Raw genomic sequence first — 27,682 nt, forward strand, 5'->3', positions numbered from 1 at the left:
TGCCTATTATGTACATATAACAAATAGTCAACAAAATCAAGATATTGATCAAGATGAAGGAAGCCTATTTGTGCTTGTTATATATTACCCTGTATGCAAAAAGATGAATTGTTTTCATATCTGGTGGTAATAACAGCTATATTTTGGAAAGTCATATCTAATCAATATTCTTGAAGGAACGTAGCTTATATTTTTAAAAGCAGATTAGGATTTTAAATTATTGTGGGACAAGATCAAGGAAAGTACATGTGACTGTACATGTCCTGAAATGTTTTTTGGCTCTAAAAGGAAAAAAACTCTCAGGATACCCAAGTGGTCAACCTTTGGTGTCCACTTGTCAAGTGATAGGGTAAAAGTGGTAAAATTGGCTCAACTGATGAGAAATGTATGATTATTCCTGAAATTAAATTTATCCAGAGTTACTGCATTGACAGTTCAATTCACGTGAAAATAGTTTTTTTTAAAAGCTTATGTTTAAGTGCCAGTTCCTTGCCTTTTAACCAATCTATCTTGTCTCCACTTGAGCAAGCAAATAATATATATAACTTATGTCCTGGAAGCTAACCACACTGATAAAATATTTGCAGAATTAGGCCACATCTTTATCCTTTATTTATTTGTTATTAAAACCCTCCTGATATAGAATTAGTTTATAAACCACATATTATTTGGGAAAAGACCACAGCAACTTCCTGTGGTAAAAGGAGAATATAGTCTATAATTTCCAAAAGAAACCAAAACAGGCATTCTAACAGGATTCTGGGTTATAGAGGAAATGTGGCACAGAGCTCCAAGCTCGTTAAGAACTTACCACACATATACCTCAAGGACATAATTTGACTATGTGTGCATTGCCCCCGCCCCCCACCCCCCATTTCCCTGAAAGGCTTTTGCAGATGCTGCGCTTGGAGATGTTTTTGATTCCATATAGGAAATATAAACTGAATCAAAGCAACAATCAGCTCACTTATGAGTCATGTCACTTGTTGTCCAAAGCTTGGTGAATTTAGCACCAGACTGAAGCTTTCAGATTTCTTTGATGTGTACTTTATAGTTGAGTCCATCACTTCTTTATTTATGATGCTCCAGCATAATATCTCCCCGTGGCATATGACAATCCGCTTTGAAAAGCGAATCAATTTAATAATCCGTTTATTCTATATCAAGCCTGCTGTTTAAATAAAAACAGCAGTTAATCTTGCTTTCTATTTTCAAGCCCTAAAATGTGGTAGATTAGATTACATTTCAGTCTGCGGGAGTATCCCACGAAATGCACCTGATAAGGTGATTTAGTGTAATATCTTTTCCCCTCAATCCATGCTCATTGTTTTCATTTATAGAGGTGGTCTTTGCTGCATCTTACTTTATGGAAATGGCATCTTATTTGACATTCCATTCAAGTTTTCAAGACTTGAAAATCTGTTAAATTCTGTTAGCTCAATCCTTTGTTCATCTTTCCTTAGGAGCAAATTTGAATCTGAATATGCTTTAAAGCAAATCATAGAAGCAACATTTCCTGATCTGGGAGTTTTGCAAAAGCAGTCTAAATCACATCTTTGTCAGAAGATGATACATATGATGCATATATTGTGGGGTTAAGAATATACTCCAGTCCTGAGTTAGTCTTAAAAAGCTCCCGAGCTGAAGTGGTGCAGAGCTAGTAAACCTGGTTGCATGGAACAATTTCATCTTACAAAATATGAACAAAGGATTACAGTTTTGCTGCCTTCTTAACCATGTTTATTCAAATAACAGTAAGAAACAAAAACACTCCTCCCCCGTTGTATACTGTACAACTAAGACTGTGTGCTTATCTGAAGGAGTATTATTACCCTGAAATCCATAATTTTTGAAATCAAGAAAGACGGGAATCAGTGTGTTAATAGAGATCTAATCCAACAGAGGGGCAATTCTGTTCCATTCCAGTCATAGTGGGTACAAGTTGTCAGTGCACCCCTGGTTGTTAATTGAGGAATAAATAATGATGTCTCATATTTATATACAGGTAAATCTAATTAAGCTGCTGGAATCTCAAAAACTAAGAAACCACCTCCCAGTATCTGTAAGTGTTTCTCCTATCCTACAAAAAATGTAAGAAAAACTTTATTCCTCACATTGTTTCTCAGAATTTAATAATAATTATGTGGTGGTGTTGAGATACAGCATTTACAGTACTTCTACAGGTAGTCCTCAACTTACAACCATTCATTTAACAACCTTTTGAAGTTACAAAGGCACTGAAAAAAGTAACTTATGACTGGACCTCATACATACGATTGTCAAAGCATCCCTGTGATCATGTGATCAAAATTCATGCGCTTGGCAACCAGCATGTATTTACAAAGGTTGCAGTGTCCTGGGGCCACATAATTGCCATTTGCAACCTTCCCAGGGGCTTTCAACAAGCAAAGTCAATGGGGGAAGCCAGATTTGCTTAATGACCATGGCAAAAAAGGTCATAAAATTGGGTGTGACTCACTTAATAACTGCATCGCTTAGCAACGGAAGTTCCAGTTCCAGTTGTGTTTGTAAGTTGAGGACTAGCTGTATTAACAAAGTCCCATGATGCTCAGAAAGGAAAGTGCATACATCTTGCTGCTGCTACAGTTTCTGGTCTGAATTCTTTCCTTAGCACCTTTGGTATTTAAAGGAATACCAAAGTAATTCCTGTCAAATCCAGATAATATACAATTCAGGAAATGACCCAATATACAATTTCAGAAAGTTACACTTCTATTGCAGTTTATCATGTCAACAATTTAGAGTTTGGACATCATAAAAATCTGCAGTTACTCTAATGTGGAAGTTAGTGTAATGTGGAAGGGACATGCCAGTCCAAGGCTTGCCGAGGCATAAATTCATTCTGCTAGGTGGACAATGGTTGAGCATTACATTGAAATGTATCTTCTCTGTCCTCTATGCTGCAAGAAAGTAGCCATGTTTTTATGTGCTGAGATCTCTTACAACAGATAAACATATGGATACTCTATTGGATCTCTTTTATCTCGAGAAGAATATCTGATTCATTACTGATGGCTGACCGTCTGACAGCTAAATGTAACAGTTACAAGTAGGCTGAGGAATAAGTCAATTTGTTCTATGGTTGAATTGCTCTGAAAAGTGTTATTTGACACTCAAGAGAGCTCAGTTGTGAACCACAAAGAGAAGACAAAGAGGGTGGTGGGGGAAGAGATTACATTTTGAAAAGTGCCTAATGTACGTTTGCCTGCATTGCATGACCACCAGCTAACTTCGAGAAAAGATATGATTGGCAGACTTTCCTCAGGAGAATGAATGTTCTTAAATAGTCTGAGAGTGTTTGGAAGATCAAAGGCTAAAGTACATTTACAGGAGAAGGTTATCTGTAGTGATCAGCTTCTTGCTCTCAAAAATATGGAAATTGATAGAAACAGCTGGGGCTAAATATGTTGGAGACTGATATGGAGAAAACAAAATATGGCCCAATTGATATGTTACTGTATATTGGCACAGAATTTAACTATTCATCTTAGAAATTGTGTTGTCTGGATAATTTATTTCCCCTGTAAGGACTCTTACCGTGAGATTTATTGTGACACAGTCTATGATTCATTCAGAATTTATTTTCAGCCTTGAATCAATCTTGTGTATTGTTTTGGAGATCTGACTAAAACAACACATCTGACAAAAACAACACACAGATTAACTACGTTTAATTGGAAATGCAGAGGAGACTAGAAAAGAACAACCTTGAGATGGAGGGCTTCTGTATGTCAGTGTTAGATTTAGACTATTCTGGCTTGATTTAGTTTGCACTAGCGTGAAGATTAACAAACCTAGGAATACATTTTTGCTTTGAAGCCAAAAAACTGCTCATCTTCTTCCAATCCAGCTTCCCTCAATATATATGCAGCAATGGCAAAATAACAGTATATATTCACAATATAAAGTTTAACCAACTTTAAGCAAGAATGGTTCTCATACATACATGGTAAATATAATCACTTACAGTTTGGCTTCTAAGGGGACCATTAGAGTGTTAATAGAATAGACCAATAGAAGAGAAAATGTATAGTTGAACTGTGGAGTCCTTGGGGTTCTCTGAGCTTGGTTGTTTTCTTGCAAATGTTTTGTTACCCAGCTAGGTAACCTGAAAAGGCTAGCTGGGTAATGAAACGTATACAAGAAAACAATCAAGCTCAGAGAACCTCAAGGGCTCCAGGGTGTTAATAATTTCTAATCAGCATTGTTCTGTATAAATACCACTGTGTCTGTCTGTCCATCTACCTATCTACCTATCTTTCAGTACAAAGATTGAATAAATAAGAGAGTATACAGCTTTCTTTGCCCACCTGGAGCCAGTCTGATTTGCCATGTTCTCTCTGGACTGTGGTTTCCTATCCTGTATAGGTTTCTCAGGAGGACAATGAGAAGTTCTAGGATTCCCACATAATCGAAGGCCTTTGTATAATCAAATGAAGCACATACTGACTTCTTATTGGTATTCTTTGGCTTTATCCAGCATGCATCAGCAATGTCTCTCATTCCTTGGTTTTTTCTAAAACCAGCTTGAACATCTGGCATCTCCTATCTCATGTAAAGCTCTGTGCTGCATTGGATGATCCTAAGCCTTGTTTTGCTAGCATGTGAAATTAAGGATATTGTATGATAGTTTGCACATTCTGTTAAGTCTCCTTTCTTTAATTTGGTATCTAGATTGATCTCTTCCAAACTGTTGGCAACTGTACCATCTGCTGGCATAGTGTGGTTAGAATCTTTACGGATTCCTCTGCTGCTTGCTGTATTTCTGTAGATATTCTATCAATACCAAGAAGACGAGACTTGATAATCACCTGAGGTCAGATCTAACTTACTCTTTTAGTACTAGAGGGTTTTGTAAATAGAATATACCTTATCTTGAAAGGTATTTTGAATTCTGACATCTCTACTGTACAGAATTTCAGTATATAGCTAAATTGGATTTTCTTTCAATCAGTTCCTATCTTAGCATCTGCATCCTTTAGCATACCAATTCAAGTTCAGAAATCTTTTGGAAGATTTTCCTTGTTTTTTTCTGTATTTATTTCCATCTTCAATTCCTTTACAGATGTCATTGTAATACTACTTCTTGTCTTTTCTAATAGCTCTGTGAAAATCTTTGTTAAGTTGCTTCCTGAAATCTTTGTCTTTCTTGACTTTGGTCCCCCACCCCCACCCCTCCTTGGCAATTTCCACTCTTTGTTCTGATATCTAGTTTGCTTTCTTCTGTTTCTTTGTCTTTGGCAGAATCTTTTCACATTCATCCTTAACACATCTTTGATTTCATCCCATAGTTCTTTTGGTTCCCTATCTTAAGGTTCAGGATTTCAAAGTGATTCCTGATCCTTTCCTTGAAGATGGTGGGTATATGCTCAAGATCATATTGTGGAAACTGGTTGGCTTTGTTTTTATGTTTTACCTTGACTTGGAACTTGCACATGAGCTGTTTATGATCTCTTCCACAGTCAGTCCCTGACCATGTATTTGGTGTTCTGAATTAAGCTCTTCCACCTCCATGTTCCAATAATATAGTCAATTTGATTTATGTGTACTTCATCTGGTGAAGTCCATGTATGTATGTGTCATTTGGTTGTTTGAAGGCTGTGTTAGCAATGAAGAAATAAGTGGATTGGCAAAAATGGATAACTAATTATCTTAATTATTTCTGTTTCCTAGGCTGTACAGAACAACTATGTTTTCCTTCTTAGTATTTCCAACTTTAGCATTCCATTCTCCAACCACAAGCAGCATGAATTTGGATAACGGTCATATTAAAGGTTATCCATGAAGTCTAATAGATATTATTTGGTCATTGACTATGTTGTTGTTGTTGTTCAATCGTTAAGTCATGTCTGACTCTTCGTGACCCCATGAACCATATCGCGCCAGGCCTTCCTGTCCTTCACTGCCTCCCTGAGTTTGCTCAGTTTCATGCTCATTGCTTCAGCGATGCTATCTAACCATCTCATCCTCTGCCATCCTCTTCTCCTTTTGCCTTCAATCTTTCCCAGCATCAGGGTCTTCTCCAAAGAGATCTCTCTTCGCATTAGGTGACCAAAGTATCTGAGCTTGAGCTTCATTATCAATCCTTCCAATGAGCAATCAGGGTTGATTTCCTTTAAGATTGACTGGTTTGACCTCCTAGCAGTCCAGGGGACTCCTAAGAGTCTTCTTCAGCACCACAGTTCAAAGGCATCAGTTCTTCGGCGCTTTGCCTTCTTGATGGTCCAGCTCTCACCCAAATACTATCTTTGCTACATCTTTTCTGACTATGAAAGCAGTGCTATTTCTTCTTTGTTTTTCATGTCCTGAATAGTAAACAGTATGATCTTCTGAATGAAACTATCCAATTCCAGTCCATTTCTATTCACTGATGCCTAAGATGTCAATGCATAGTTAATTCATTTACTCTTTCACTGTATTTCCCATGTTCAAGCTTCTTATGTTCTATGTTCTTATTTTAATTCTGTCTTTGCAGTTTGGGACTTTCTTTTCCTGCACAGCATTATCGGCAACTAGACTTCCCAAAGGCTTTGATTTAACTGAATCACGAATACCATTAATACTCTGAAAAACTCAGTTCTTCCTCAGCAGCATGTTGAGTGCCATCTGACCTAAGGGGCCCATCATCCAGCACGATATTGTCAATCACTTATCTCGTCTATGCGTGTGGCTTTCTTGCTAAAAACAGGTTTACCATTGCCTTCTCCCACACAGTATGAAACGATGCCTTTGTCATTGTCACTAAAGTGATCATCTGCCTCCAGCATCTTTCTATGTCACAGCTGCCTAATATAAGGGCTTGCTTGCTTTAGCTGGGCAGCTGAGATGACCTTCATGCCTTGGGTGATCCTGCGAGAGTATATATCCTTGGTATACCCTGCCGGCCTGCTTTACTCTTCCCTCCCAAGAACAGGGGCGTTCATGCCATGATGAGGGAGCACTGCAGAACTAGAGGAAGGATCCAAATATATCAACAGTTAAATTCTCACCAGCTTCTATGGATTTTATATGAGACGGCTATCAAACCTTTGTTTTATAGCTGCAAGTTGCTCTTTCTGTCAACAGACTCATTCTTTCTGCTTTCCTCAGATTGTACTCTGTGGTCTCATTTGTGGTGCACTCAAACTTTTTGCTGAGAGGATTTATATCTTGGGCAATTTCATTCACCCCAGTAAGAATACACTAGGTAACTATCAGAACAGAGTAATGGTAAGTATAAGAGTATGGTCATGTGAATCAAGGGGCCCAGTTAAAGAGAATGTTTGATTTTCCATCACTGGAAATATGTGTTTAATTTGAACAGTGCAAGGGAGAGGAAAGGAAGGTTCTCATGAGAATAAACCAGGTGTATGGTCTTTCCAATGACACATTCCCCCACCCAGCCTTGGTAAAACAACTGGCTATTCATAGAGCCTGGGGTAACATTCAAATACATGACTAAGTCAAGCACTAAAAAAGAAGAAATGATTTATTTAATAAAGCTCGGTCCAAAATACAATATTTCTAATGGCAGAAGAAAGCTATTCATTTTATTTGCATGCTTTCCATTCTCTTCCAAAGATTGTAGCAAAGGAAGCATGTAGGCACGCTGTGGACTGAAAGCATGGGAGGCCATTGCACATGAATCAACAATGCAAACTTTCAGGAGAGCATATACAAAGGAAAATCCTCTGAGAGGTTAATTTTGATGCTTATCAAAGTTATCAAATCACTTATTGTTTATGTTCTAAATGCACAGGCACATGAAATACTGCAAAAATATCTCTGCTGAACACACAATTTCTTTTATTCAACACTTTAAGTTCTGAATTCTAAAAATTAACCTGGGCAGATTTGTAAATTAAGGCATAGAGAGAGAGGGAAGAGACGACATCATACCCTATTTTTGATGGTTTGACATGGCTGCTGATGGTAATGTTTTCTTTCTACTTTTTACAACACCTTCACCAACCAGCAACTGGTGAGCATCAGATGATAAAAGATGGATCTTTGCCATTTTTTCCATGATTCTTTTGACTTCTGTTCATCTACTTTTTAATCTTGCTCATCTACTCCCATTTTTCACTGAGTCTTCTAACCTTCTCAAAATTTAACAAACAGTGGTTACCATGACTTTTAGGTTTCTGTTACTAGTATTCATGCTCTGTTTTCTTAATACAGGTAGTCCTCGTTTAGCAGCCACAATTGGGACTGTCAACTTGGTCATTAAGCAAAGCGGTTGCTAAGTGAAACCATGACTCTGCTTATGATCTTACTTCAGCTTTCCTTTGCTTTACAGACTTGTGAAAGCTGTAAATGCAAGGATTGTTTGTAAAGTTACTTTTTCATCACCACTGTAATGGAACAGTCACTAAATGAGGCAGTTGCTAAATGAGCATACATGCATGCATGTGTGTGATCACAGGGAGGCCATGGAAAAAGGGTGCAGGGGGTGTGCCATCGCAGGGAGGCCATGGAAACAGGGTGTGGGGTACATGCATGCGTGTGTGCAATTGCCAGGGAAAGAGAGCACAGGGTGTGTGCAAACAAAGGGGGGAAGGAGGGCACAGTGCATGCAAGTGAAGAAAGGTGGGAGGAGTCTTACCCCAGTGACTTGCAACCTTCCTTGCTGGTTTCCTATTGATTTTGCCTGGGGGAAGCTGGCAGGGAAGGGTGCAAATGACCGCGGGATGCTACAACTGGTCATAAGTGCAAGCTGGTTGCCAGGCAACCAAATTTTGTTCATGTGACAGCGGGGGTGCTGCAATGGCTGGAACTTTGAGGACCGTTCATAAGTCTCTTCGTTTAGCACTGTCATAACTTTGAATGGTCACTGAACAAATGGTCGTAATTTGAGGACTACCTGTACAATTAACAGAAACCTCTATTTCTCTTGCCAGCATTTTCACAGCCAACTGTCTAATCAGACTAATGAAAAAAGAATAGATCATACAGAATATAAGTGTTTCACTGTAAGATGTTATACTTTGGAAACTGTGTACCATCATACAATTATCAAACCTTCCTTGTTTCATTTACTTCTGTCTTACCTATCAGTTCTCAAGATTGCAAAGGCCAAGAAAATGTGAAGGTGGGTAAAATCAGTATGAAAACATGTTTTAAACTGAAATGCAGTGGGAACAGACTTTCTACCAGATTTAAATATAAAATGTGCAGCTTTCACACATACCCTGATACCCTGGAAATGTAACTGAAATGCCCTTTACAACATGAAAGAACAACTAGAAATCAACTAAAATGATGTGCTGTAATGATTCTACATGAACTGCTCTAAAATGGAAACTTCAGGGTTCTCTGGGATGAATGCTTGGCCCTAATGGAATTGCAGCAGTTGAACGGTTTGGAGCTGTTGTGAATTCCAAGCTAACTGAGATAGTTGTATTAGCTAACACTGGTTTTTACTGGCCCGTCTCCTCCCTGCATACTGTTCTTCATTTATTCATGCATTAGTGACATCTTGGGGCAACATCTACAAATGCTTCCAGAACTCAGCCTGACCCCCCTATTAAAATGCCTCCTAACCTGAAGCATGTATTTTCCTGAGCTTACGTGGCTGTGACACAAGCCCAGGAAAAGGAATGGCTCCTTTGAGAACCTGTGGAGGCACAGTGAGGGTGCCCATGCTAGATCTGAAATACCTCGGCTTGCTTTGAATTCAAATAATACACTTCTCTACTTTTGAGGCTTCATGGGTGTTCTGTGAGCTGGGGTTGATGCCCATAGCTGTATATTGTTACACTGTTTATTTTTAATTCTCTGTTTTTATTGTATGTTTGGAGTTTTAATAGTACAGGTGGTCCTTGTTAAATGACCACTCATTCAGTGACCATTCAAACTTAGAACAGTGCTGAATGAGTGGTAGTTATGACCAGTCCTCATACTTACAGGCATCATAGTATCCGTGCAGTCAGTCATGTGATCATGATCTGGGTGTTTGGCACCAGCTCACAATTATGACATTATAGCATCCCACAATCACATCATCACAATTTGCAACCTTCATGTCAGGAAGTTGTAAGTCGTCATGTGAGGTCCTCACTTAATGACCTGCATGGTCCTCGCTTAATGACGGCAACCAGGACTGCTGGAACTGCCATCACTAAGCAGTGTGATCACATGGTTTTTTGACTTATGACCACTTAATGATAAGAGTTTCCAGTCCCAATTAGCATTATTAAGAAAGGACCACCTGTATTGTAAATCATTGGGAGTATATCAGTACCTTCATGTACAAAAGTGGATATGTAAGTCTCTTGCCATCACCTTCTGAATTTTATTATCAGTTTTATTTTCAATTCAGAATTTAATCATAGCTTTTGGAATCCCATATTTGGGATACATTTAAGAAGAAAGAACAGAAGTCTTTAAGGCAACCAAAATTTGCTTGCTGGTATGTAGAGTTTGTGTGCGTAAGTGCTGAAGCTACATGAATATTCCTATGTGGGCGTCCAATGTCTGAAAAGTAAAAGTGAAAAAAAGACTGTTGCAAAGTACTTCAATAGTAAGTTTATGTTTTGTGAATGATAAAGGAAAGCAAATGTGCAGTTCAGACACAGCCACACTGTTCTCTCTAGCTAATATGTTATCCCAGCTGAAGTGGAGCCAGTTTTTCCTACAGTGACATCCAGAAGCTGTGAGGGTCAGGAGTTTCACTTTCAACATCATAGTAGAAATGGGCAGACAGAAATCATTTGTCTCCCTGTCTCTTCATGACATTTTGACCTCCCACTGAAATGGTTGCTGCATGGTCATTTACTTTATTCTTCAAGTACCACAGGAAATAATAACACATGTTCTGTGTAAGAAAATAACATTACACAGATCTTTATAAAAATAGTGATATTCCACTTGACCTACAAGTCTGAGAAAGGACTCAAAGAACTGGTTTGTATTCAAGGTGGAAGACAAATCATTTTTAGACCAAACCAGATGGACTTTGGGATCTACTGTGCACTGTGCTCCCGATACTACCTTAGTGATAAAGACTCATGTTAGGGGCAAGATAATAGGTTATCATGGGAAAATAGCTTCCTGATTCCCAATATCCCTACTTTCATTGCAGGTCTTTCTCATGGTTCCTGGCGACCACACATCCTCCTGGGCTTGCTCATTATAGCAGTTAGTGCTTCACAGAGGCCCTGCAATGGACATTTACTGCAAGTAAGTTAAATTGGAGGTGAGAAAAATTAACTGTGGTAGAATAAGACTTTTCAAGTTAAATTCAGACTCAGTTGGGCCCAGTTCAGAATTAATTTGAATTAACATTTTGATGCTGCCTTGCCATTCATACTTTCATCAGAAGACTGAAGGAGATATAGTGCTGAAATATAGTCAACCTGTATCTGTAGAAGAAAGATTTGTATCTTTCTTTGCCAAGAGTTATTTTAAAAGCTGGAAGCTAAAGAAAAAGATACCCAAAAATATTAAATCCATAAACAGGGGTACTACAATAAAAATTATTGCTATTTATTTTACTGTGTGTTTATTTTATAAATAGATAAAAATACCCTTCTTAAACCCCTTTTTAAAAAGGTAGTGTAAACAAAGAAAGAAATTAAAAAATGCAGCCTGGAGTTTGGTGTCTACACTACTTGGATGAGGATATGATTAATTTTATATGTCGGTCTCCAGATGTTGGAGCTTTATCCCTTTTTAAAAATATCTCTAATGTTTAACAGGATATGGGTGAAGTATAGTCTTTAACAAAGTTCTCTTTCATAAACCCAGGCTCTAGTTCCAAAACAGAATCCAGGGAAATATTTCTGACCAAGAGCTGAATGAACAAGAATTTCAAGGGGGTGGTAAAAACAGGAAAAGAAGCCCATAAAAGATGAGAAAAGCTGGATGCTTGCCAAACTTATTTAGGAAGATTATGGATAGGCACCAAGTGTTCCATTCATATTGTATGAACGCTGTCCTCTTGGTGCTTATTTGGACTGGCATTGCAACAACACAGAAGGATTGCACAGGTGTGGAGTGTAAGCAGCCAGAAAATTGCATTGAAGAAGTTCTTGAGCCTGAAGAATGCTGTGCCTCTTGTCTGCAACATGGCTGTACTTGCGAAGGATACCAGTACTATGATTGTGTGAATGTAGGCTTTATCAATGGAAAAGTACCTGAAGGACAGTCTTATTTGGTCGACTTTGGAAGTACAGAATGTTCTTGTCCCAAAGGTGGGGGCAAAATCAGCTGCCAGTTTATGTTATGTCCAGACCTTCCACAAAACTGCATTGATGCTGTTCTACCAGCAGATGGGTGCCCGCAGTGTGGAAGAATAGGCTGTGTCCATGAAGACCAGAAATATGCTGCAGGACATACATTCCGCATGCCTACATGCAAAGTATGTCATTGCCCTAATTCTGGAGGTGACCTCATGTGCTATCAGCTCCCGGATTGTAATGAATCCACATTAACCTCCCCTAATCCATCTGATACCATGGAACTAGAGCAGCACTATGATGATCCATACAGTTATGACCAAGAGGCACCAGAAGGAGACACCACTCAGGTGGAGCCACCTAAAAAATACTACAGTTATTCAACACATTTGGAACAAGAGAGCATAGGCCAAGAACAAAGTGAGGATTATGACTACCTTGCAAGCAGTATCACTCCCCCTTCACTGACTCAGCCTATTTCATACCCAGTAATGCAGCAACAAACGAACACAAATATTCCTATCATGAATCATCCAGAAAACAGGAGCAACAGTGAAATTAGCAAGGTCAGGATTAACACAAGCACAGTATCAACAACCAGAGTACCGCAAGGATATAATAAGATCACCACTGCAAATACTATTTTAAAGGAAGAAGTCGTGGCAACAACTGAGACACCCCGGAATACGGCACAAGTGGAGAAGCTAAACGCAGTCAGCCATGGGAGAATTGAGCAAGGAGAAAATTCCCACTTTAGAATCAAACTAAACATGAGAAAAGACCAGAAACTAAAAGTACCCAAATCATTGGATTTCAAGGAGTCCAAAGGAGATAATTTCCCTGAAGTCAAATTTAATCCAACACCATCATCACTCATTGCACTGAAAGAAGACCATAACTGGATAGCCTCCAAACAGTCTCAAACACTTTATCATTACCCGCCTGATGAAGACGTAGATCCCAATTCTGTTCATACATCCTCCAGATTATCAGAAGGTAAGATTTTGATTTCAATGCCTTAACGTTAAATTAGTAAAAAAGAGTAGAACTGTTGTCTATGTTTGCCTACAATAATGAAATGTAGTTGTGATCTAACACTACTGACTCTCTTGCAGACTCAGGAGTCACAAACAAATCTTAGCTCTCTGTAGAATACTGATGTGTAGTTTTAGTGAAAGTGAGTGGGTAACTAAACAGCTGCAGTGTAATTCACCATTTTTCTTTTTATTTGAGGGGTTATGTTAAATAACATTGGACTTTTTCAACTATTCAATTTGATGGAAAAGAAACAGCTTTTGGTTTTTTTCTCCTCACGGAAAAGAAAATTGGATGAAATTCACATGGTTGGGATGTAGGCATTTTGCACTTACTGTACCTTAGTTCTGACATGACTAAGAAGGGTGTGTGAGTATCTTTCTGTCTTTTATTGCACAGTAATTATTAAAGTGTGCTGCCTTTCTGGCTTTGCACACTCCCAGAAGAAGATACCATAACAGCATTCCTCCCATGGGGAAATAGAGGCAGCCAGCGATGGGCAACCAGCATCTTCTGCCATCTTTCAGTGTTAACATGAGCTTAGAACCACCCCCAGATTTGATGGCTTTTTCCCCTATTTTTAACAAAAGGATACTGTGAATAAGGTAGACAAACAGGCGGCCTGTTCGTAGAGGAATACACTTTTAGAGGATTGCAATATAAATTTTAACACCTCATAAAAAATGTTATTGCTATCTATTTTACTTTAATTCACGTATCTTCATTAAAGATATTTGATCTAAGCAGATACTTGTCAACGAAAAAGGAAAATTAAAGTTTGAATTTAAGTGGCTTTAAAGATTTGATGAAAATACAAAATTATTATCTTAACTGAAAAAATAATTGCTATAAGTGTTTGGTCAATGTTAAGTAAGTTTGTAATCAATATTTGTTACTGACTATTACAATGTATTGGTTAAATTTTGAACATGTGGACTTCTGTGACTGCTGTATATATTCTGCGATATTATCTCAAACTGCAGTATGAACTGGTTTATGAACTGTGCTGAAAATGGAGCTGCTTGCTCCTTTGAAAGAGAAGTTCTTCTTTAATAACTGATTTGCTAAAAGAGCAGTGTTTATGTTAAATCTCTCTGTGGATTAATAAAAATATTAGTTCATCTCCTAGGGCAGTTTTTGTAGATTTGGCTGCTGTAGATAGCTTTGTCATGTGTTGAAAGGAACCAGTGATGTTAGCAATCTGAAAATGAAACAGAGAAGTTATCAAAGTTTCCAGCCCAACCAATGGATGCTTCCAGTGTGCCAGTCACCCATTGCCACAGGAACACTGAGATTATGCTCTCATGGCATGATTGGTGAGATGCAACCACCCGATATGCATGAACAGAGTTAACACAACTCATCAGTCTATGTTATGGAAACTAGAAGCGCCAAGAATGAGATTGCAGTTAGAGTAATTAAAAGAAGGACCAGTACTGTACCATAGCATTGCCTCTATAGTTACACTGTGTATTATTTTCAGACAAATTTAATATCACTTTTATGGCATGACATATTTTAATAAGCTGACCATCATATTTAGTTGGGCCCATGCCACATATCTGCAAAAGCATACAGGAAACACTGATTGTTTAGGAGCTTGACTTCTGTTACATTTCATCTCTGTAACAAAGAGCCATAAAACGATCTCTTCCTGTTCCCACTGTGATAAGTGAGATCAGATCATAATGGATATTGCCCAAAATAAACTATGCTTGCGATCTAAAGATTGCAGGGCTTGCCTCTCCCTTTCCTGTCACTCAGAGAGCCTCTGTGCTTGCATTTCTCATTTGTTTTATTGCCAGGGCTAACTTAATTGGTCATGCTTGCCATCCTAATCAGACGGAGACCTTATAGGCTTGGATTTCATTAAAATAATATCCTGATTCAGGTTAAAAAGTCTAGTGCCAAAAGATAAAACCCATTTATTTGTACAGTAAATGGGCTAAATTCCTGATTGCTGAGTGTTAAAGTTGGGAAGCTGCCATTTCATGACCTAAAGCATACATATAGAAAAGGAAGGTAAAGATCTGTGGAGGAAGAGAGAGAAAAAAAGAATCTTCTATATATTGGCATCATGAAACCTCCCAGTGGACTGAGCAACCAGTTCTCCCATTACACCGCAGAAGGCACATAGAAGTAATTTAACAAGATAGCAGTCCTTGGTTTTGAGAAAGAAGATTCTTGAGCAAGATGTCTTCAGTGATTCTCCCATCCCTTGACAAATCCACTCCCTGCCAAAATCCTTATTAGTCATTCAGTCACTCTTGCTGTCCAGAACAAGCGTGGGAAACCATGGCCCTCCAGAACTACAACTTCAAGCAACCTTGGCCAGCAAGGCCAATGATGAGGATTGCTGAAAGTTGTAACTCAGCAACAATTTCTCCATACCTTCTCTAAGTGTCAGGTTCAGCCCAAGAAACTCAGTGGGACAATTCAGGAACAGTTCAGTTTTTTTAATAGCTTACACCTACTAAACAGAATCTCGCCAGACTAACTCTAACCCCCAACGACCGCAGCTAAACACTCTGCATTCCGTAGGGTGGTGCCAGTCTCATCCTCTTAGTTTTCACACGCTCAGGCTGTGGGCTGAGGAGATGCTTGAGATTCCTCTCCAACTCCCAATGACCTTGGACCTCCTCACTCAAGTCTTCCATCCCATCAAGCCATACCTGCACTAGTACAAGAGGAGGATGCTTTTTTTTTTTTTGGCGTTTATTCTGCCTTATGGGCTTGGGGAGGACATCTGGAGTAAGGAGCATTAGAACTGAGAGCTTTGGAGATCAGCAGATTCTGTCCTGTGATGCAGGCCTAAATCCTTTGAAGAAACCACCGTTTAATATATGTTCTGTAACCTAGGATCTTTTTACCATGTATTGGTGCTCCTAGTCAGGACTATTATTGTTTAAACATTCTCTATGACAAGTCTGGAACTAAGTGCAATAAAGTATAAGTTGGCTGCTATTAAAAGCAACTTTACACATCCTTCTGCTCTTCTTCTCAATAATAATATGGAAGCTGTGATGTCACTGTACTGTGAGGGTCCAATTTTTGCAAGTAGCATCCACTGAGGATGATGACATAATGTCAGGTATTACTAGATGTTTATGTGTGGAGAAGTTGAAAAGAGAGGGCTGTGGTTTTCACTGGCAGCTTGGCAGCTTTTATTCTGCCTAAGAGACCCGTCGGAAATTCCTAGGCTGAAGCCACAGAAACCAGGACCAAAGCTCCACTCAAAGATCAGAGCTAAGATTCAAAGTTAGAGAACAAGCTAAAAGTACCTAAAAAGGTAAAATTTTGTGAGGAATTTATTTTATAACCTGAGCTAGGACTCCTTTATTTTTGTGGAAATTATGTACACTTCCAGCAAGAAAGTTTTGTGCAAAACTGCCCTTTCTTGAGCCTTCTGCAGCTCTGGTAAACAGTAAACAGCCTGACTGTGGGAGAGGGAGTTTCATTTTGTGTCTGTTAGCATTAAGAAAGCTAGTCCATCATTAGTACTGTTTCAGCACCAAGGCAGTTTCATCCTTCTCTCCTTTCCATAATCCTGACAGACGTTCCTCTCACCTATGCAATTAGCACTGGGCAAAAAGCTCCCAAAACATCAGTGGAAGGTTTATTTCATAACTCTAATTTACTATGCAAATAGAATACCATATCACTCAGAATCACAACTAGTGATTCTTCACCACTGTGGACAGTGGTGTTAATGGGATGGAGTGGCAAAAAAGGCAAGATGTTAGAAGCATGTCACAATGGAAGCCCCCCCCCCCTTTTGTATTGCACACATGTACAAAAGGGGTGAGGTTTCTTTTTCATTGTCACTTCCACCATCTTGCATTTTTTGAGATCCCCTGCAGGTGCTACTGGCTGATCTAGATTGTTACCCCTCTGTACCTGTATTAAGCAACAACTGTTTATGGAGTTTTGTACTACATCTCAGCTGGTGGCAGCACTTAGCCAACTTTGGACTTGGAAGCTAAGCAGGGTCTTAGATGGGAGACCATCAGGAAGTAGGAAGACTAGGAAGTAAACTAATATCTACAATGTTGTCAAGAAACCTTCATGGATGTATACATAAAATCATCAGGAGCTTGGCTCAGACTGAAGAAGGGTTTCCTTTTCTGTGTACTTCATTTGTGATGTATCAGGTAGTTTAAGTGTGAAGTATTCTGAGATGGGTAAATGTGTTTGTAAGAAATAAATGGTTGTACTACTTGCTCCTATAAACATCATTTGCACCCTCATGTTAAGAGGTTTCTGAAATAGTTCTCAGCATTGCTAAATACTCAATTTCTTTAGTCTTCCCAATAATTTTATATTAACGATTCTAGTGTAGGCACCAGGAGTAGATTTGGCATAATTTAAAAAGCATGTTTAAAAGGTTGCCAAAAGTCTGCTGATGTTGGACTGGATAAAGTTTTGCAGCTGTACTAGTGAATTTTCTAAACTATAGATTAACAATTTATGTTCCACTGAGAGAAATACAGAGGTAACTAGTGCCTCCAGAAATATATCATACAATAGATCATGATCAGGACCATACTTTTCTCCAGTTCTGTCCATCTAAGGCTTGATTTCATCACTGCATCCTGAACAATGGTCCTAGTACCACAATAAAACTTCAGTTATAAACTTAAGGTCAATAAGAGCAGTGGAAATAAAATCTGGATTAGTAATTTAGAAATTAAGAAGAAAACCCTTTCTATGCATTTTTAAAGCTTTTTTTTTTTTTAATCCACCCTTTATCCATTAATCTCAAACTGGGTTATAATGATTAAAATAATAAGTACATAATTTCTACAGTGAATCTACTTTAAAGAGACTAAACATAGCAGCATAAAGGAACTAATAAAAAAGGCCAACATTTAAAATACACAAAAAGACATAAAGGCCAGAAAGTGGCCTTAGCATCTAGGCTGGTTGAGGTGGAAGAAGTATGTACTTAGGTTCTGGACTCCAGTGAAGCTCTTTCTAAAGGTCCTCTCTGTTAATGTTTCAACTTTTGCCCTCTGGAGCAGCTGCAATTTTTAGGGCAACTTCAAAGGCAGCCCCAGGTAGATAAATGCTAGCAGTGGTCTGAATGGAGCTCTTGGAGCAGGGATAAGCTTGCTTAGACTTGTTGTTCTTGTTTGTACATCAGTAGGATAGAATTGTTGTAACAACACAACTGGTGTACATATGATCAGGACTGCACAGATTTCAGGAATCAAAGCATTTGTGTTATATTTTCTTATGAAAACAGGTGGTATTAACCCATTTTTTTCAAAACAGGAACATTATAAAGAATGTCATCATTCGGATTGCTTTCTTTCATTGTTGGGAGTGGAATCAGATTACTGCCTCGTGATGGTTGTTCCTTTCCTTGGAAGTAATAGTGACTCATTTGACTGTATCCATATGTATTTCATGATGAAACACATATGTTGATGTTTCCTTCTTTGTAACTCCTTGAACCAGCACAAATAATGGCTGCTGCAAGAAGGAAAATCAGTGGGACAAGAATGATCACATGCTTTTCCTTCAGTGACATTTTGAGTACAGGATAAAGGAAATGCTAAAAATGCTTTGTGGTGCTCAGAAATCCAGAGTGATTATCCTCGCTGACAAGAGGAACCAAATGATGTTTTTAAAGGGTCAGTTGCTAAGTCCACTGCTCTCTCTCCCCCCCCCCCCCCAGTTTTGGCTTAAGTAAGGTGGAACTGGTTAGCCATTTCCAGCTTAACAGGCACTGACATTCCTGAAAAAGCAATCTCCTGAGCAAATTAATTCCTTTTGTTTGACAGATTAGAATTCTTATTTGGTTCTTACTGAGCCCAGCCAAAGAGGGCAATGCATTTCCAAAGTGGTAGACTTTTCTCAAATTCACAGAGGTTTAAGGCATGGATAGATATTTAGTTCTGAATCATGCAGGGGACTGCTTGTCCTGGATATATATTGGCAAACTAAAAGCCATGTGTGTTGACCAAACAGCTTTTTGTTGTTCAGTCGTTAAGTCATGTCCGACTCTTCATGACCCCATGAACCATATCACGCCAAAATGTTAAATTTAAAGATTAAGATATATTAAGAAGACAAAAGCAAAGTCAGGCAACCTGCTTATTACTGAATGTATACTTGACAGTGAAGAACTGAAGGGGGTAGATATTTCTGTTTTCTTGGACTCAAGAAGAATTTAAGATGGATAGAGTCTTTTTGATTGCTGTGCTTATTATTTAATAAATAATAAACCAAAAGAGGAAGGCTGTGACAAACGTAGGTAGGATCAAAGGATATGAATTTTTCAATAACAATAAAGTTCAGAATAGTTAAATCAGTGGTCTTTTCAGTTGGTAATGCATAGCTGTGAAAGCTACACATTGAGAAAGAAAGAGCAAAAGAAGACTCAAGGAGGCAGTGATTAGTGGAAACTCACATGCTTTGAGGATGTGATGCAAGGAGATGATGGACTGGAAAAAGTGACTATGCTTGGCAAGGTTAAAGGAAGTAGATGGACAGGAAGACAACAGCTAAAGTGAATGGCCAAGATCAGGTATATCACTGCAGGTTGTCACAGGGTTAGACTGATGGAGGGCATCTGTCCATACAGTCAACAAGAGTTGGGCATGTAACTGATGAAGTCTGTAATGCATACCAACTTAGAAAGCCCTTTAATTGCTCTTGGTGACCTGGGATGATTCATTATGTAAGTAACATTTTCTGTTGCTACTCTCTTATTCTAGAAGTGTACCACCAACCCTCCCGGGCTGCATTTCACCCTCAAATCCTAGGGTCCAACCCCCTCAGATCTCCTGCAAATGTTGACGTCAAAATGTCACTTTTAATGTGACAGAAAGGGAAAACAAGTGTTAAATCTGTGAGGAGCAATTTTGCTAACTGTACTTTTAATTTTCAGACTTCAACTTGAAAAAAATGTTTTATGACCCTGTTTTACGCCTGTACATTGACTACAGTTATAATAAACAATATGTAACTCAATGAAGCTTAACTTTGAAGAGACATGCATAGGATCGCGTTATAAATGCCCATTTTTCATTTACATATATGGATACATACACATACACTAAGAAGTATCTTTCAAAAGCTCCAATTGATATATTTGTTTTATTAACACTTTCCTAGTCCCCCCCCCCATCATATGTGGTTGGTTACATCATGTCTTTAAACATCTGGCTTTACTGCTTATGTCTTTTTTAACTGTCTAGTGTTCAGCTTTCATCTTCTGAAATGTGTGAGCTTTTAACCTATGAAATATCACATAAAAATGTTGCATTTGTGTAGTTTCTTGTTTCTATGATTTCCATTTTTCATTTAATTTTGTATTCTACTGCAAAGCATACAGTGTTGCCTTTTTGGAAAGAATAACACTTATGGGCATGGAATAAGTTAAGATAATTACTAGAGGAACATTTTCTAACAATGTAAGCACAATGCAAACTTTGAGCATTACAGCCCTTCAGGAAACTAATAATAGGAGCCAAAGAATGCAAATTGCCCTTTGTTAGTTCAGGTGGGCTAATCTGAAACAGAGACAAATCAATGTGGTTTATAATGATTAGTATCTACATTATAGTTCAGTCGAATTAAAAGTTGCTGCTTTTAATGCTAAGGAAGATGAATTGTAGTCCATACACTTCAGAACAGTACTTATATGGTGGAGGTATGAAAGGTTATATGATAACTGCAGCATCTTTTCAATGTTATTCTTTATTAAACAAGTCACACAGCCACTCCAAAGCAAATCATATTTACTTTATAGCATTTCTCTAGTTAGGACATTTAAACCTGCACCTTTACAATTTTTCAACATTTTCACAGCATTTATTATTTCCTTTTCAGCTTTTTTTCCCTTAGACACTAATATTCATGGCATTAGTTTCTGATTCATTTTTAAACATAGTGTCTTTCTCTCAGAAAACTTCCAACATTTCCTCATTTCCATTTCATCCCAAATCATGTCCTTACTTTTGTTTTTAATTCCATTCAATTTGCTGGAGGCTCCTTGTTAGCCCATTCCATTCACTTCCAAGACAATGTTTTAATTCCATGAAAACGATTCTGCATTTTTTTTGGTCCATTTTAATTTAGCTAGGAATGTGCAGTGTTTTGGTTTTGAGGCTGAAAATGAGTGGGTGTGGGCACACTACCACACCTCTTGATGCTTTCTTAAAGAAGTTGCATCTCCCCTCCCCGCTGCCGCCATCCTCCAGGCCCTCATGATAGCTGCACAATCCCAGGCAGATACTTTTTTAAGTTGAAGAGATGCTAAGTGTATGCCCATGGCCGGTCCAAAGCACCTTGTCATCCCCTATTTGTGTCTTCTTCTACTTCTTCTACTTCTTCTTCTTTCCTGGGATTACAGTGTGTGGTTACTGTGTGAGATCAGCCAAAGATGCTGTTTCTTTTAGGCCCCACCAACTGATGTGGCACACGTACCCACTTGTACTTTGAAGCACCTTTTCAGCTTCAGCATGCTGGGCATCTCTAATCTAAATCATTCCTTGCTCTTTTGAATGACATTCTTTGTAACCATCTTTTTCTCTGTATATGCATTATATAGTTTCTTTTTCTTATCAGTTTTACAGCAATTATTCTCTTACATCTGCAGCTAGTAAAAACATCTTCCTAAGTGCTTTGGAATGCATTTGGTTTTGTTTGATATGGTTTGTGGATATCATTTGAAAGATAAAACATAATAAATATAATAAAGATTGGAACACAATCCTGGTTGGTTTAAAAAATACCTAGGCATTTTCACTTTTTTTGGGGGGGGGGGGGCGGAATACTGCTCTGTGGCTCAAGCTTCCAGGTGGTTGCTTACTAGTGGCAGAGAAGAAGACCTTGTTCATCCTCTGGAATGACCTTTTGCTGTAGTGTACTAAGAAACCCACTGATGATGTTTTAAATCATCTTTAAACCCCCCACTTTCCATTTACTCTTCTGACGTTGTATTGAATGGATCATTTTTATTCTGTTTGATTGGTTTTGTACAGTTTGTGAAGCTCCTTTGCAATAAGGTCCTTGAAAATACTTTGCAATTAAATTAGTATATATTTACTAAATAGGATTTAGTAACCATAACAATGGTTTGGACTCAATTAGTTCTTTTATAAAAACCAAAACAATATAATACTCTCACGAAAGCCTTATATAACATGTTAATTGCAGTAGTGAAAGGGGAGGAGGTGGTTGTTTTAGAAAGATTGCTTGTTTGGGGAGCTGGTAAAAAGTTATTCTGCTAAATCAGTGGCAGAATTCTTTAGGGACAATCTTTAGGGATTGTGAAATGGCAAGTAAAAAGAATCTAATAGCTTATAATGATTTTTCAGGTGGGAAAAGATTTTATATTATATTGACTGTCACCAAGCTGCTTTTACCAAGATGACTTGTCACCTAATCAAAATGTTTGATCTCATGCATGGCTTTTAGTCAAAGTCCTTCAGAGGTATAAAAGTCATTATATTATCATTAAAACCAGCAAAGCTCAATAGCATTTTGACCCCTTCCTGCCTTTGTCAAGAGGTCTTAAGGAACCATTGTTTTAGAGCATTTAAAAAAATCTCTGTTATGCTTGAAGTCTTTCGTTATGGAACTACATTATATATAAAATGGCAAGGATTCAAAAACTCAAATTTGGCTTGTAGTTTGCATTGTGATTGCATAAACTGTAAGGAGGAATGATAAAGACTTTCCATGATTGAAGGACTTCCCTTCATGGAAAATTGAAATGAAGAGGTTGAAAAGAATCTTCTTGGGCCAATGAATTGGGCTCTTTTGACTGCAATGCTTAAGGCTGTCTTTTTTTCCATTTTGCCAATTCCTCCAGTTTTCTAAGCTAAATTTTGAGTGATAATTTGAGTTTGTAAGATTTCTGAAAGTATAAACATATGGAACTAATGCAAAAATGGAACATAGCTGTGTTAATAATTAAAAAAAATCCAAGCAAAGCAAAACCTGTATTAGACCTAACCTACTCAAGGTCACAAACATATGCAGTGAGATCTCCAAAACATCAGGCTAGATGAAGTTTTTTTTAAAGCTGTTAACAAAAATATTCACAGAAAAAAGAGGGTGATAAAAAATTGAGCTGATATTGAAGTTGAGGTGACTGCATTGTCAGAGCCCATGATAAAATGTGGGAAGGAACAGTAGACACTCAGATTTATCTGTAATGATTTTCAGATTGCAGACAGGATTGTTAATATATTTTTTAGGATGAAAAAAGTGCCCACTTTCCTTAAAAATAACATCCAAAACAAACCAGAATTGTATGAAAAGAGCAGTGAATGTAGAATATAAAAATTATAGCTAAAACACAGGTAATACAAATTAAAGCTAATTCTAAGACATAAATCAATAATAGAATACTTGTTGCAAACAACTGAAACATTTTAGTAGTATAAGCACCACAGCCTCATTAGAATTAATATTTAAAATAGAAAACAATTGCAATAATTATTGTCCAAAAGAAAGCACGTGAGCATCATCAGTGAAGCTGCTTAAATTTTTATTAGCTAAATCAGATGCTTCAGCAAAACAAGAAATGGCAGACTGAAGATGGCTCCACAAAAAGTGGAGAAGCCGACTGCAGCACAATGAAGAGCTGGCGAGTAGACCAGCTCTTCATAATTCCTCTGGACAAGGAGAGGACTTGAGATCATCCACAAGTGCTCTAGGTATCTGCTCCTCATGAGGAGACCTCAAGATAGCAGTCTCTGGGGGTTTGAGACCTCTGGGAGATAAGAGAATAGCCATCTTGCTCAAACTGCGGTTGGCACCTTTGAAAGGACACTAAGTTTGCATACTTCCTTTTCTTGTTTTTGTTTTTGTTTTATACTAATTTTATTAAAAATTACAATTACAACAATAAAAACTAATACAAACCAAAAAAAAAACCCAAAAGAAAAAAAAGAAAAAAATAGAAGGTGCAGAAAAGAAAGAAAAATAGAAAAATAAGAAAAATAAGAATATAGTAAAGAAAAAAGAAAAGAAATATCCCCCTTCATCACAACACTTATAAACAATTTTAGTAAATTATCACCTTCTCTTAAAATACAACAAAATATGTCTTCTTCCCATATCCCATCTCTCATCTATAAACAAATCCTTAAAGCATTTTCCTTTTCTAATCACTTTTGGAAATTGCTTGTTAACTACTTTTCAGCTATTAGGAACCTTTGGATCAACAAGTTTTACAACACCAAATGAGTTTTCTTCAATCCTTAGCAAAAGAAGTTTTAACTACAAGTTTAAGAACTTTAAAAACATTTTTTGGGGGGGAATAAACAGCAAAAGAGTGATTAAAACTTTGATTTTAGAAAGTTACAAATGGACTAAGGGTCCAGATAAATTTGAAATAAGATTTTGTAATTAATTAAAAAGAATCCTTCCCTTGGGAAAATGCTTTTGTTTTGAATTAAAAAAAATGATAAGACTTTAAAAATTGGACACTAGAGGGAACTAGAAGGAACTAAATATAACAATTAAAGGAGAACACTCAAACTCAACTTACAATTACAGAACGAAGCAAAATATTTCAACAATGGACATATTGAAGAATGTTTTTGAACAATGGACCCAGAAGTTAATTTTAAGAGTGTCTGCCTCTGTAGATAAAAGAGGTTATGAAAGAGGAACAAGCTTTACCAGACAAGATTGAGACTGATCTGAAAGTGGATTTAAAAATGACAGACTACAAGAATGATATGGAAAAAGATGCTACACTGGACATACAAAAGAGACCAGCTGATGTCTTAATAATTAAAAGAGATATACAAATAACAATCCGAGAGAGTGACCTGGATAATTATCCTATATGAGACTTGTTAAAGCTTTGAAGAATTTTGTGAGAAGGGACAATGAAAAAATGAAAAGAAATCAAGTACTGCAACATTATTTGAATGGACTAAGGATCAAGATTGTTAGAAATGAAGGAAGGAAGGGATACAAAGTTGGTTTATTTGATCAAGGTTAAAATAGATATGTTGTTATTTCTGGCAACCTTTAATGGATTTTTGCTGATATCAGGACTGAAATAACGAGGGTTTGTGGATTTGTTTATAGATAAGAGATGTCAGGTTTAGCCCAGGGAACTCCAGGAGACCATGCAGATTCAATCCAGCAAGGTTTATTAGCTACAACCTCTATCAAGAATCTTCCCAGACTGGAACCAGTTCCCAGGGTCAGTCAGTAAACACAGCCTGCATTCATCAGGGAGGTGCCAGCCTCATCCTCTTATCTCTTCCCCGCGCTTCGGGAGACGAAAGAGGATTCTTCACTCCCCGATTCTGGCCTCCATAATTCCATTCCATTACAGAGATGGGATATGGGAAGAAGAGATCATTTGTTGTACTTTAAGAGAAGATGGTAAGTTACTAAAATTGTTGATATTTGTTGTGATGAAGGGGGAGGTCACGTCTTTATATATTTTTTTTCTTTACTATATTCTTATTTTTCTTTTCTATTTTTCTTTTTTTCTCTCTCTCTTTTCTGTACCTTCTATTTTTCTTTTTCTTTTATTTTTAGTTTGTATTAGTTTTTACTGTTATAATTGTAATCTTTAATAAAATAACTCTATATAAGAAAGAAATTTCTAAATTTCTAGTTAAGGTCATTGCCCATACAGATAGTAAATAAACATGACTTGATGTCACCTAACTAAGCCCATTATTGAGACAGCCTTCCCCTCCCTCATATTTCTGACTGAGATATAAGGTGAGCTATATATTCAGTCAAAATTTTTCAATAAGCTTTAATTAGAAATTTAGTTTTATTTATGGATTCTTGCTTATACATATACAATTAGTTTTGTTTATACATAATTAAGCTACCTTGGTGTGAATTTCACTAGGTTAATTGTTTTTTTTAGATACTATCAAATTTCAAATCCTAATGCATTCTTTTTAATATATTGCTTTCTTGGAATTCTTTAATGATTTCCAACCTTCTATTTTCCTGTTTCAGAGCTGTACGTATGATAGCATTGTAAAATGGTGATACAATGAATCATATCTGAGCTTTTCATTAAAATCACTAACATAGTAATACTGTGAGCCAAATACCAAGCTGTTTTTCATTGAAATCATTACCACTGCAGGTAATGTTTGATTCAGCTGATAACATTTATGCTTTTCTTGGTTCTGAACCAAAACATGTGAATTTATGGAATTTATAACAGTTTAATTCAAGAGAGACATAAGAGATATGAGAGTCTGCCAAGTTTTTAAAGTCATGAATTGCAGATACAAGTGAATATGCTGTTATCCATGTGGACTAACTTAGGTTGTCATTTGGGCTCTAATACTGTTTCACAAGCTCATGTTTTACTTAAGTGTAGCATTATTAAGATTTCATTGTCAGATAATTGATCGCAGATAGTAATCAGAGGAAGATGGAGATGATCCTGTCTTGTTATCCAGTAATGATAACCTGTTAAATTTCTGTTAAAATATATTTTGAGCAACATATTTATTATTTAAAATAAAAGGAAAAACTGACAGGATTAATGAAAAATTGGATGTTTTATGATTGCAATAATATTTACAGTATAATAGGAAAAATACAACACAAATATCTAAGACATATATATAGTAGCAAAACAGTCAGCAAACCCCACTCTCCCTCACATTGATGATGTTACTTAGCCTGGAAATGAATTACAGTATCTGCAAGAAAACAACCAAACTCAGAGACCACCAAAAACCCAACATGAATAACTGAAGCAATACATTAAATCACACGGTCAAAGAAAAACTGAAAGTTACAATAAAGAAACTCAGCCTGTATGTCAAGGTAATGAACAGCATTGAAACCACAGATTTAAAATGAAAAGAAAATGTTTTTATCATTTATGTAGGACAGAAGGGGACTCCAGAGTTTCAGCAGCACCACCAAGAAGTCTTTTTCTTACATTCAGTTCCAGTACAGATGGGAGAATATGCAAGGCTTAGCAATGTATTGTTGAAGGCTTTCATGGCCGGCATACGATGGCTGGTGTGGGTCTTCCGGGCTGTGTGGCCGTGGTCTTGAAGTTTTGTTTCCTAACGTTTCGCCAGCACCTGTGACCGGCATCTTCAGAGTGCAGGAGCACAGACAGGAGCAGTTCTCTCTGTGCCCAGGATGATGTGACCCTTCTGTGGGTATTTATAGAGATCTGAGGGGGAAGGGGGTTGGGGGTGTGTGTGGGGGGGTTGGGAGTGCAGCCACTCAGTAACCCAACCCCCACACACCCCCACTCCCCCCCCCTCAGATCTCTATAAATACCCACAGAAGGGTCACATCATCCTGGGCACAGAGAGAACTGCTCCTGTCTGTGCTCCTGCACTCTGAAGATGCCGGTCACAGGTGCTGGCGAAATGTTAGGAAACAAAACTTCAAGACCACGGCCACACAGCCCGGAAGACCTACACCAGCCAAGGCTTAGCAAGTTTATCTTAAAGACTAGATAGACTCACAGATGGTAAGCACTT

General features: G+C 37.6%; 1 protein-coding gene across 4 annotated transcripts in view; it reads left to right on the forward strand.

Annotated features, from left to right (window-relative positions):
* FBLN2 (fibulin 2) overlaps positions 1-27,682 on the forward strand; it is a 155,414-nt gene that overhangs the window by 36,793 nt on the left and 90,939 nt on the right. For 2 of the 4 annotated variants that reach the window (XM_025174300.2, XM_007421802.3), the window contains exons 2-3: positions 11,084-11,181; positions 11,749-13,175. In XM_025174300.2, coding sequence (XP_025030068.1) covers positions 11,852-13,175 — 1,324 coding nt within the window. In that variant the 5' untranslated portion in view covers positions 11,084-11,181; positions 11,749-11,851. Of the gene's footprint in view, positions 1-7,187; positions 7,208-9,069; positions 9,092-11,083; positions 11,182-11,748; positions 13,176-27,682 lie in introns of those variants that run through there. The other 2 variants (XM_088134155.1, XM_025174312.2) reach the window with 2 other exon arrangements.

The sequence above is a fragment of the Python bivittatus genome, unplaced genomic scaffold (assembly GCF_059951505.1).
Source record: "Python bivittatus isolate LINGU-HERP-01145 unplaced genomic scaffold, Pbiv_v1 ctg000080_np1212, whole genome shotgun sequence".
NCBI lineage: Eukaryota > Metazoa > Chordata > Lepidosauria > Squamata > Pythonidae > Python > Python bivittatus.